Here is a 13,053-nt window from a genome sequence, read left to right as displayed (position 1 = left end):
CTGCTTCCTTCAACTCCGCTGGGGCCCGGAGAACAAGGACATGGAAAGAGATGTTTTCAAAGACATTTGTAATTATTAAGTGAATTAAGTCATATTTGGCTCTCCTATCTACAATGTTGACACACCCACAACAACACAATAACAAACTTTGATCAACCATAAACGTTTGTATTCCATATCGACAAATCATCACATGTTCTACTGTTTTCTTTCATATCAACATGACACTGACGCCACATAGCCAATCAGGCAGCCTGAAGAACTGTGCCTTGTCATGCGGGACACCGCAATAGCGGGAACGGGAAGCATTTGGTGCATGCTGACATGCTGAGCCAGCAATAGCCTAACCAAACGACCACATAGATAGACTACAATTTAATGTCCAGACATGTATGAAAATAATCGATGTTTCCTCGACATACCGTATATTTACTCAGATATTTGGGTAGTCTATGTGCGCACTTGTATTCCGTTGGACTTGACGAAGATCCTTGTGGATCGAAACGTCCTCATTAAAGGTGGTAATTAGGAGGATATATGATACACTGTGTATGCTACAGTGTGCAGACCGTTCTGTTATTTTGTCCCTCTCCATATAGAATGATACTACCGGCAGTGATAATAATGACGCTGGTATACTACTCACCCTGCAGGATGATGTACCCGACCACTCCGTCTAGGTTGATGTTACCGTGCTCTTGCTCCAGGAACGATGCGCTTTTGGCGAGGCTGGCTAGAATCACATCAATGACCTCCTCATGCGCCGCATTGGTGGCGGAGAAAACAAGGACAAAAAACACTACTACAAACCTAGCCATGTTCTGATATAGGCTACTAAAATTCTAGCAATAGCCGCCCTAGGCTAAACCCCAAACGGTTGACGCAGCGCATATACCTGATTTGCAAGAGTGATTTGCAAGAGTGATGTGCATGTTTGGCGAAAACGAGCTGTCACGTGGCTCGATCGATTGAGAAGCTGGGAATTCAATTTGATTTAATTAGGCTAATACAATGTGTGCTAGTTGCATTTCATTCAGTGCTTTGTAACTTCCTGGAGTAGCCAGAGCACATTCTAATCTGTCTGTGATGGAATTGGAAAATATAAAGGTATTATTGAGGGGTATAGAAAGTGTAAGAGAAAGAGCGAGAGAGAGGGGGTGGAGAGAGAGTATCAAGGATGAGTGTCTTTTGGTAGACACTCATCAGACGTATTTAATTAAATTAATGTTTATATAAATGTCATCAATTTGATGACAGAGAAGAGGGGTGCAGGCATTCATAGTGTAAACCAAGACAGTTATTTTGTCAAATAGCCTTGCCTACACCATAAACCAGATAGGGGAAATGAATAGATAATGTCTGTGGTTTATAGCTACATGTAGTTACAGTCATATAATTACATAGTACCTGTAGTTTAATAGAATCTCTGTAGTTACAGTCATATAGTTACATAGCACCTGTAGTTTAATAGAATCTCTGTAGTTACAGTCATATAGTTACATAGTACCTGTAGTTTAATAGAATCTCCATAGTTACAGTCATATAATTACATAGTACCTGTAGTTTAATAGAATCTCTGTAGTTACAGTCATATAATTACATAGTACCTGTAGTTTAATAGAATATCTGTAGTTACAGTCATATAATTACATAATACCTGTAGTTTAATAGAATCTCTGTAGTTACAGTCATATAATTACATAGTACCTGTAGTTTAATAGAATCTCTGTAGTTACAGTCATATAGTTACATAGTACCTGTAGTTTAATAGAATCTCCGTAGTTACAGTCATATAATTACATAGTACCTGTAGTTTAATAGAATTTCCGGAGTTACAGTCATATAATTACATAGTACCTGTAGTTTAATAGAATCTCTGTAGTTACAGTCATATAGTTACATAGTACCTGTAGTTTAATAGAATCTCTGTAGTTACATTCATATAGTTACATAGTACCTGTAGTTTAATAGAATCTCTGTAGTTACAGTCATATAGTTACATAGTACCTGTAGTTTAATAGAATCTCCGTAGTTACAGTCATATAATTACATAGTACCTGTAGTTTAATAGAATCTCCGTAGTTACAGTCATATAATTACATAGTACCTGTAGTTTAATAGAATCTCCGTAGTTACAGTCATATAATTACATAGTACCTGTAGTTTAATAGAATCTCTGTAGTTACAGTCATATAATTACATAGTACCTGTAGTTTAATAGAATCTCTGTAGTTACAGTCATATAATTACATAGTACCTGTAGTTTAATAGAATCTCCGTAGTTACAGTCATATAATTACATAGTACCTGTAGTTTAATAGGATCTCTGTAGTTACAGTCATATAATTACATAGTACCTGTAGTTTAATAGAATCTCTGTAGTTACAGTCATATAGTTACATAGTACCTGTAGTTTAATAGAATCTCTGTAGTTACAGTCATATAATTACATAGTACCTGTAGTTTAATAGAATCTCCGTAGTTACAGTCATATAGTTACATAGTACCTGTAGTTTAATAGGATCTCTGTAGTTACAGTAATTAATCATCACTGGTAGGCTACACTTTTAGAAAAAAGGTATTCAAACAGGTTCTTCGACTGTCCCCATTTTGGATTCCATGTGCAACCCTCTTGGGAAAGGGGTTTACATGGAACCCAATAGGGTTCTACCTGGAACCAAAAGGGTTCTACATGAAACCAAAAAGGGTTCTTCAAATGGTTCTCCCATGGGGACAGCCGCAGAAACCTTTTTGGTTTTATTCAGCACATTTTACTCTAAGAGTATACATTGTAACATTGTTGTATCAATCTGTGTCCAGTGGTCCGGTCCAGTCACTCTAACAAACAAGGGCGTATTCATTATGCCGATTCAGTTGCAAAACGCTTATTTTTTTTTAAATGATTTTATTTCGTTTTCCTACAATTAATTAAACATTTAGACATGCATAGATACACAATACTCGGCATGACTAGGCAAGGACTTATTGCACAACAGTCAAAATTGAAAAAGATTAGTAAAAAAAAACAACATAAAACTCGACAAATGTTAATGACACCACACTTGCTCATACCCACATGTTGCCACCCTATCAGTACTTATACATATTTGTTCAATATTTAAATTATTATTTATATTGTTTGTTATTTATTCTCATAATCAATTGCCATTGGTTTCATCCACTGGTTGTTTCCAATGCTTGTAAAACCCAACATGACTTCAGATTGTGTTATGGTGTTTGTATCTGTAGCCATATTTTTGTCAATATTTAAATAATAAAACATTTGATTCTTCCATTCTCTTAAAGTATTTATCTGCAATATGTACACATTGTTCTTCTTTGCAATTAACTATAGAATTTTACCAGTCAGAGCTCGTTTTTTTACGAGTTCCAAGTTGTCTTGAACGCACTGAAGTCGGAGATTCACAGTTTCCGAGTTGTTTTGAACGCGGCACGAGTCCCAAAATGTAAAATACAATTCTATGGGAAAACGTGTATTAAATGGAAGCGACCGGAACGTAATGGGGAGGGAGGTACCTGTATTTGTGCATTAGAGACTGTCGTTTTAGTTGAACAAATGTTTGCTCTAATGATTACACTGTAGGTGCACGGTACCTTTAAATCCCAGTTGAACCCCTCCTCCCCGTTACGTCACACTGAGACACGTCAGCAGTCACAACAAACATGGCGGATGCCAGTGCATCTATGACTCTGGCGACAATTCCACTGATAGGTTTCACATTACTGGCAGGGTTTTACCTGACCACTTTAAATGTACGATGGACACTGGTCTCCGTTACTGTTACTGCCGTGTTGGTGACCCAGTTATTGCTGAAGTTACGGAGAAGAGATGCGTTGACGGAGCGGCGTGTATGTGTGCTGGTTCTGGGGGATATCGGACGCAGCCCTCGCATGCAGTACCATGCCCTTTCGCTCAGCAAACACGGTTACAGCGTAACGTTTGTTGGATTCCCTGGTAAATGAATAGATTGATTGTGTTATATGTACAAATAAACATGGCGCTATACTTTCATTTGTGGCCTCCCTGCTGGCCGGGTCCCAGATTTGTTTGTGCTCTTGCCAACTCTAGCCCTTCTGACTATTCTCTACTGTGACTACATGTTGTGGTTATTGTCAGGTACCAAGCCTCATCAGGATGTGATTGGAGATGAGAGGATCACAATCATCCCAATCACAGAAGTTAAAGGACTCCAAGGTACTGGAACTGATCTGGAAATGAGTTTACAGCACATACCATGACCGTATATTTATGCCATATTACCATATAGTTATACCATATAGTTACTGTATATGTATACTATATTACTGTATATGTATACCATGTTACTGTATATTTATACCATGTTACCATATATTTATGTATACCATATTACCATATATTTATGTATACCATATTACCATATATTTATGCCATATTACTGTATATTTATACCATATTACAGTATATTTCTGCCATATTACCAAATGCTAAAATATATCCATATGTGTTATTTCATAGTTTTGATGTCTTCACTATTATTCTACAATGTAGAAAATAGTAAAAATAAAGAAAAACCCTTTAATGAATAGGTGTGTCCAAACTTTTGACTGGTAATAAATAAAAAATAAAAAATAAAAAAATATATATATATGTGTGTGTGTGAATAATATATATATACATATATGTGTGTATAATATAGTGTATAAATGTGCCCATGTGTATGTTGTCTAGTGTATACTATGGGTTAGATAGACTGTAACAATGAGAATGACTAATCACTGGTTGTATAACAGTAGTTAGGTCTTGAATCTATGCCATAATATAGTCTGCTTCTGAGAGCCACTACCAGAGCACTGAGACGAATCCATCTGTCTGTTTCCAGTGGGTCCTAGGATGGTGAGCTATGTTACCAAGGTGATTCTCCAGTCCCTGCAGCTTCTCCTGGTGTTATTGAAGACTGACGTCCAGTCCCATATTCTCATGCAGGTATAGTTCTACAATACACTCTGCTGTGTGTGTGTGTGTGTGTCCTATATTCTCATGCAGGAATAGTTCAACAATACACTCTGCTGTGTGTGTGTGTTCTATATTCTCATGCAGGAATAGTTTTACAATACACTCTGCTGTGTGTGTGTGTGTGTGTGTGTGTTCTCATGCAGGTATTTCTACTACAATACAATAAACATAATGTAAACATTTCTACTTATTGACTGGAAGAACTTGCAGAAGAACCTGTGAACTTTCATTTATTCTATTCTGTTCTACTTTGTTCTATTCTGTTTTCTAACCTATCATGTCATATGTCCTGAGACATCTACAGATACTGCTGTGATTTCCCCCAAAACAACTGGTAGGATGCTGTTTGTCCTGAGACATCTACAGATACTGCTGTGATTTCCCCATAAAACAACTGGTAGGATGCTGTTTGTGTCCTGAGAAATCTACAGATACTGCTGTGATTTCCCCATAAAACAACTGGTAGGATGCTGTTTGTGTCCTGAGACATCTACAGATACTGCTGTGATTTCCCCATAAAAAAACTGGTAGGATGCTGTTTGTGTCCTGAGACATCTACAGATACTGCTGTGATTTCCCCATAAAACAACTGGTAGGATGCTGTTTGTGTCCTGAGACATCTACAGATACTGCTGTGATTTCCCCATAAAACAACTGGTAAGATGCTGTTTGTGTCCTGAGACATCTACAGATACTGCTGTGATTTCCCCATAAAACAACTGGTAGGATGCTGTTTGTGTCCTGAGACATCTACAGATACTGCTGTGATTTCCCCATAAAACAACTGGTAGGATGCTGTTTGTGTCCTGAGACATCTACAGATACTGCTGTGATTTCCCCATAAAACAACTGGTAGGATGCTGTTTGTGTCCTGAGATATCTACAGATACTGCTGTGATTTCCCCATAAAACAACTGGTAGGATGCTGTTAATGTGTTTTGCTATAGTAAAGGTTGAATTTAATGTTGGTTTTAATAGTGTTTATTAAGGACCTGACCTGTCATTCTATTCTGTTCTATTGTGTTCTATCCTACTTATTTAAATTATATTCTACTTATATTCTTATTCTATTCATTCTATTCTGTTCAGTTGTACTTGCCTCCTCCCCCAGAATCCTCCAGGACTGCCCAGTATAGTGGTGACATGGCTGGTGTGTTATTGACCTCTTCCTCCCCCAGAATCCTCCAGGACTGCCCAGTATAGTGGTGACATGGCTGGTGTGTTATTGACCTCTTCCTCCCCCAGAATCCTCCAGGACTGCCCAGTATAGTGGTGACATGGCTGGTGTGTTATTGACCTCTTCCTCCCCCAGAATCCTCCAGGACTGCCCAGTATAGTGGTGACATGGCTGGTGTGTTATTGACCTCTTCCTCCCCCAGAATCCTCCAGGACTGCCCAGTATAGTGGTGACATGGCTGGTGTGTTATTGACCTCTTCCTCCCCCAGAATCCTCCAGGACTGCCCAGTATAGTGGTGACATGGCTGGTGTGTTATTGACCTCTTCCTCCCCCAGAATCCTCCAGGACTGCCCAGTATAGTGGTGACATGGCTGGTGTGTTATTGACCTCTTCCTCCCCCAGAATCCTCCAGGACTGCCCAGTATAGTGGTGACATGGCTGGTGTGTTATTGACCTCTTCCTCCCCCAGAATCCTCCAGGACTGCCCAGTATAGTGGTGACATGGCTGGTGTGTTATTGACCTCTTCCTCCCCCAGAATCCTCCAGGACTGCCCAGTATAGTGGTGACATGGCTGGTGTGTGGTCTGAGAGGAACCAGGTTCATCATTGATTGGCACAACTACGGCTACACCATCATGGCCCTCTCACACGGCCCGGACCACCCCATCGTCAGGCTGGCACAGTGGTCAGTAACATCACCATGGCTGAGTCCCAAATAGATCCCTATTCCCTATATACAGTGCGTTCGGAAAGTATTCAGACCCCTTCCCTTTTTCCACATTTTGTTAATTTATAGCCTTATTCTAAAATGGATTAAATAAACAAAAATCCGCATCAATCTACACACAATACCCCATAATGACAAAGCAAAAACTGTTTTTTTTGAAAATGTTGCAAATGTACAAACAAACAAAACGTATTTACATAAGTATTTAGCCCCTTTGCTATGAGACATGAAATTGAGCTCAGGTGCATCCTGTTTCCATTGATCATCCTTGAGATGTTTCTACAACTTGATTGGACTCCACCTGTGGTAAATTCAATTGATTGGACATGATTTGGAAAGGCACTCACCTGTCTGTATAAGGTCCAAAAGTTGACAGTGCATGTCAGAGCAAAAACCAAGCCATGAGGTCAAAGCATGTCCGTAGAGCTCTGAGACAGAATTGTGTCGAGGCACAGATCTGGGGAAGGGTACCATGTCTGCAGCATTGTAGGTCCCCAAGAACACAGTGGCCTACATCATTCTTTAGTGGAAGAAGTTTGGAACCACCAAGACTCTTCCTAGAGCTGTCCGCCCAGCCAAACTGAGAAATCGGGGGAGAAGGGCCCTGGTCATGGAGGTGACCAAGAACCTGATGGTCACTCTGACAGAGCTCCAGAGTTCCTCTGTGGAGATGGGAGAACCTTCCAGAAGGACAACCATCTCTGTAACAAATGTGGAAAAAGTCAAGGGGTCTGAATACTTTCTGAATGCACTGTGTATCTACAGCTTTGCATGAACATGGTCTTCTTCAGTAGGAACCAAACGGGCAGATCAGGGAGGGACCTACCTGAATTTATCCAAGAAATTGTTGCAGACTGTTTTGCTACGGTGTGCGTTAATGAATAGGACCCATGTTCTTGTCCCCTGTCCTGTCTCTGGCAGGTATGAGCAGTTGTTTGGGCGATTCTCCAGCCATAACCTTTGTGTCACCAACGCTATGAAGGAAGACCTTCAGAACAACTGGAACATCGAGTAAGGATTGTTTTACTTTCAACATCCGTCTGTCAATCAATCCATCCATCCGTAGATAGATAGACGACGGACATACAGACAGACCTCAATAGACAGACGGAACGACAGACACAGATAGACGGACGGACATACACCAAACAACAAACGTACAGACAGACACAGATAGACGGACGGAGGGAGGGACAGATAGACGGACGGAGGGACAGATAGACAAGGAGAGATAGATAGATAGACGGACGGAGGGAGGGACAGACAGACAGAGACAGATAGACGGACGGAGGGTGGGACAGACCGATGCAGTGGGGAGTCTGAATCTATCCCTCCTATCCCTATCTCTTCCCCTTGGCCATGACTAAACCCTTGGCCATGACTAAACCCTTGGCCATGACATGTCTGGACAGGTATAAGCAGTGTAGTGGCAAACCTGCCTCCATACTGCTTCCACTTTACATTTCTGGGTTAGGGGAGGGGCTTGGGACCGGCTGTAATACTTTGAAAGACCCATTCTACCTACAGACATGACAGGATGTGGAGTCATATCTACAGACATGACAGGATGTGGAGTCATATCTACAGACACGACAGGATGTGGAGTCATATCTACAGACATGACAGGATGTGGAGTCATATCTACAGACATGACAGGATGTGGAGTCATATCTACAGACATGACAGGATGTGGAGTCATATCTACAGACATGACAGGATGTGGAGTCATATCTACAGACATGACAGGATGTGGAGTCATATCTACAGACATGACAGGATGTGGAGTCATATCTACAGACATGACAGGATGTGGAGTCATATCTACAGACATGACAGGATGTGGAGTCATATCTACAGACATGACAGGATGTGGAGACATCTATTGACAGGATGGGGAGACATATCTACAGACATGACAGGATGTGGAGACACATGTAATGACAGGATGTGGAGACACATCCAATGTCATGACAGGATGTGGACACATATCATGACAGGATGTGGAGACACGCCTACAGACATGACAGGATGTGGAGACACGTCTACAAACATGACAGGATGTGGAGACATATCTAAAGTGTAGGCCTACATGACAATGGTTTCCTTTGCAAGATCAAACTATTGTCTGTCTACAGCTATCTTGTCTGTAAGTAGTAGTGGTCTTTCCCAGGTGATTGGTTTTACAGGTAACAGAAAGAGAAGATGGTTGACTACTATTGTCATGACTTATTGTCTTATTCTCCTCCTACAGGGCGACCACATTGTATGACAAGCCACCTGCCTTATTCTCCTCCTATAGGGCGACCACATTGTATGACAAGCCACCTGCCTTATTCTCCTCCTATAGGGCGACCACATTGTATGACAAGCCACCTGCCTTATTCTCCTCCTATAGGGCGACCACATTGTATGACAAGCCACCTGCCTTATTGTCCTCCTATAGGGCGACCACATTGTATGACAAGCCACCTGCCTTATTCTCCTCCTATAGGGCGACCACATTGTATGACAAGCCACCTGTCTTATTCTCCACCTATAGGGTGACCACATTGTATGACAAGCCACCTGCCTTATTCTCCTCCTATAGGGTGACCACATTGTATGACAAGCCACCTGCCTTATTCTCCTCCTATAGGGCGACCACATTGTATGACAAGCCACCTGCCTTATTCTCCTCCTATAGGGCGACCACATTGTATGACAAGCCACCTGCCTTATTCTCCTCCTATAGGGTGACCACATTGTATGACAAGCCACCTGCCTTATTCTCCTCCTATAGGGCGACCACATTGTATGACAAGCCACCTGCTATCTTCAAGGAGACTTCAGTAGACCTAAAGCACCAGCTGTTCATGAGGCTGGCAAAGACTATCCCTCAGTTCCAGGTCTGGTGAGTCTAGTGTAGTCTGTTGTTGAGGCTGGCAAAGACTATCCCTCAGTTCCAGGTCTGGTGAGTCTAGTATAGTCTGTTGTTGAGGCTGGACAAGACTATCCCTCAGTTCCAGGTCTGGTGAGTCTAGTATAGTCTGTTGTTGAGGCTGGACAAGACTATCCCTCAGTTCCAGGTCTGGTGAGTCTAGTATAGTCTGTTGTTGAGGCTGGACAAGACTATCCCTCAGTTCCAGGTCTGGTGAGTCTAGTATAGTCTGTTGTTGAGGCTGGACAAGACTATCCCTCAGTTCCAGGTCTGGTGAGTCTAGTATAGTCTGTTGTAGTACAGGAGAAGAGAGGATAACTTTAGTACAGGCCCTGCGTTCCTCCAGGAACTAAGAGGATAACTTTAGTGAGGGACAGTCTTGACCAGTCTCAAGAACAGACTACTAGACTCACCAGACCTGGAACTGAGGGATATGTCATGTCTGTTAAATTTATTTGATAGAGTAATGACATTATAACTGTTCCTGGAGGAACACAGGGCCTGTACTACAGTTATCCTCTTAGTTCCTGGAGGAACACAGGGCCTGTACTACAGTTATCCTCTTAGTTCCTGGAGGAACACAGGGCCTGTACTACAGTTATCCTCTTAGTTCCTGGAGGAACACAGGGCCTGTACTACAGTTATCCTCTTAGTTCCTGGAGGAACACGGCCTGTACTACAGGTATTAACTTTGCCAGTCTTGGGCTGCTTTCTTTGCCTTTTGACAGTATAAGGAACAGTTATAATGTCATTACTCTATCAAATACATTTAACAGACATGACATAACACATGTTATAATCACTGAGTTTCTGTTTATATTGGAGAGATGAAGAACTATCATAAAATATATTACATTATCTTAGACATGTCATAGCAGATGTTATAACCACTGTATTTCTGTTTACATTGGAAAGATAAAGAACTATCATAAAAAATATATATTACACTATCATAGACATGTTATAACACATGTTATAACCACTGTGTCTGTTACAGTGGTGAGCGCCCTGGTGGTGAGACAGAGAGAACAGCGTTTACAGGTCGTGACCCCAGTGACCTTTCTGTGACCTTGACCTCAGGTCGACCTGCCCTACTGATCAGCAGCACCAGCTGGTCTGGTCAGTATCCCACAGGCACAGTTTGATGTCCCAAATGGCACCCTATTCTCCATAGGGCTCTGGTCAAAAGTTGTACAATACATAGGGAATAGGGTGCCATTTCGTAAGCACCAGGAGACTCTGCATTTTATTCTGTTTAGATGGAAAGTTTTTCTGGATTTTTACCCCAATCTTAATTGTTTTTCTTACCTCGAGAGCAGTTTTAGCCTCATCCAAACATCCTGATCGCGTGAGTTTACATTCTGTTTGGAGTCAGGTCAGGATGAGGATCAGACTAGAGCCAGATTACATTCTGTTTGGAGTCAGGTCAGGATGAGGATCAGACTAGAGCCAGATTACATTCTGTTTGGAGTCAGGTCATGATGGGGATCAGACTAGAGCCAGATTACATTCTGTTTGGAGTCAGGTCAGGATGAGGATCAGACTAGAGCCAGATTACATTCTGTTTGGAGTCAGGTCAGGATGAGGATCAGACTAGAGCCAGATTACATTCTGTTTGGAGTCAGGTCAGGATGAGGATCAGACTAGAGCCAGATTACATTCTGTTTGGAGTCAGGTCAGGATGAGGATCAGACTAGAGCCAGATTACATTCTGTTTGGAGTCAGGTCAGGATGAGGATCAGACTAGAGCCAGATTACATTCTGTTTGGAGTCAGGTCAGGATGAGGATCAGACTAGAGCCAGATTACATTCTGTTTGGAGTCAGGTCATGATGGGGATCAGACTAGAGCCAGATTACATTCTGTTTGGAGTCAGGTCAGGATGAGGATCAGACTAGAGCCAGATTACATTCTGTTTGGAGTCAGGTCATGATGGGGATTACATTCTGTTTGGAGTCAGGTCATGATGGGGATTACATTCTGTTTGGAGTCAGGTCATGATGGGGATTACATTCTGTTTGGAGTCAGGTCATGATGGGGATTACATTCTGTTTGGAGTCAGGTCATGATGGGGATTACATTCTGTTTGGAGTCAGGTCATGATGGGGATTACATTCTGTTTGGAGTCAGGTCATGATGGGGATTACATTCTGTTTGGAGTCAGGTCAGGATGGGGATCAGACTAGAGGTTTTCTGTGTTGTACATAAAATACAATCCTGTCTCTGTGTTTAGTCGACATGTGTACAATGTAAGTACACACAGCTGTCAGGTGTAAATACTTGTTAGGGTCTCTCACTGTTTCCCCTGTCTGTGTTCAACAGAGGATGAGGACTTCTCCATTCTGCTGAAGGCTCTGGAAGGTAATCATTATCATCTGCAGTTGGGCCCCATTTTAAAGAGTATCCTTCCTTCCTCCCTCCATCTATCCTTCCTCCCTTCCTTCCTCCCATCCATCTTTCCTTCCTCCCATCCATCTTTCCTTCCTCCCATCCATCCTTCCTCCCACCCATCTTTCCTCCCATCCATCCTTCCTCCCACCCATCTTTCCTCCCATCCATCCTTCCTACCTTCCTTCCTTCCTCCCATCCATCTTTCCTTGCTTCCTTCTTTGAAGCGATCTCTGAGTAGAAAAGACTTGACAGATGAAAGCCATGTGGTGGAGCACTGGAATTCACCTCTCTAATCATTCTTAATTAGAATCAATCATGTCTAATCAGTGACTATAATTCACCTGTCTAATCATTGTTAATTAGAATCCATCATGTCTAATCAGTGACTATAATTCACCTCTCTAATCATTCTTAATTAGAATCCATCATGTCTAATCAGTGACTATAATTCACCTGTCTAATCATTCTTAATTAGAATCCATCATGTCTAATCAGTGACTATAATTCACCTGTCTAATCATTCTTAATTAGAATCCATCATGTCTAATCAGTGACTATAATTCACCTGTCTAATCATTCTTAATTAGAATCCATCATGTCTAATCAGTGACTATAATTCACCTCTCTAATCATTCTTAATTAGAATCCATCATGTCTAATCAGTGACTATAATTCACCTGTCTAATCATTCTTAATTAGAATCCATCATGTCTAATCAGTGACTATAATTCACCTGTCTAATCAGTCTTAATTAGAATCCATCATGTCTAATCAGTGACTATAATTCACCTGTCTAATCAGTCTTAATTAGAATCCATCATGTC

At 41.4% G+C, this 13,053-nt stretch overlaps 2 protein-coding genes across 3 annotated transcripts in view; one reads left to right on the top strand and one right to left on the bottom strand.

Annotated features, from left to right (window-relative positions):
- The window catches only part of LOC106601879 (UPF0764 protein C16orf89 homolog), a 7,674-nt gene extending 6,720 nt beyond the window's left edge, over positions 1–954 (bottom strand). Inside the window, exons 1-2 of the mRNA XM_045715904.2 lie at positions 647–954; positions 1–18 (exon numbers count right to left, since the gene is read on the bottom strand). The exon at positions 1–18 is cut by the window's left edge and continues 135 nt beyond it. Of these exons, the coding sequence (XP_045571860.1) occupies positions 1–18; positions 647–818 (190 nt within the window). The 5' untranslated portion in view covers positions 819–954. The remainder of the gene's footprint in view (positions 19–646) is intronic.
- A 2,714-nt stretch (positions 955–3,668) lies between these two features.
- Positions 3,669–13,053, top strand: part of LOC106594383 (chitobiosyldiphosphodolichol beta-mannosyltransferase) — a 32,172-nt gene continuing 22,787 nt past the window's right edge. The window contains exons 1-8 of one of the 2 annotated variants that reach the window (XM_045715901.2): positions 3,669–3,976; positions 4,139–4,216; positions 4,884–4,987; positions 6,732–6,880; positions 7,844–7,933; positions 9,702–9,812; positions 10,837–10,958; positions 12,161–12,199. In XM_045715901.2, the coding sequence (XP_045571857.1) occupies positions 3,685–3,976; positions 4,139–4,216; positions 4,884–4,987; positions 6,732–6,880; positions 7,844–7,933; positions 9,702–9,812; positions 10,837–10,958; positions 12,161–12,199 (985 nt within the window). In that variant the 5' untranslated portion in view covers positions 3,669–3,684. The remainder of the gene's footprint in view (positions 3,977–4,138; positions 4,217–4,883; positions 4,988–6,731; positions 6,881–7,843; positions 7,934–9,701; positions 9,813–10,836; positions 10,959–12,160; positions 12,200–13,053) is intronic. The other variant, XM_045715902.2, reaches the window with a different exon arrangement.

Source organism: Salmo salar, chromosome 03 (assembly GCF_965601325.2).
Source record: "Salmo salar chromosome 03, fSalSal1, whole genome shotgun sequence".
NCBI classification, from domain to species: Eukaryota; Metazoa; Chordata; class Actinopteri; order Salmoniformes; family Salmonidae; genus Salmo; species Salmo salar.
The sequence above is the reverse complement of the archived record's forward strand: the minus strand, read 5'-3'. Positions and strand labels throughout refer to the sequence as shown.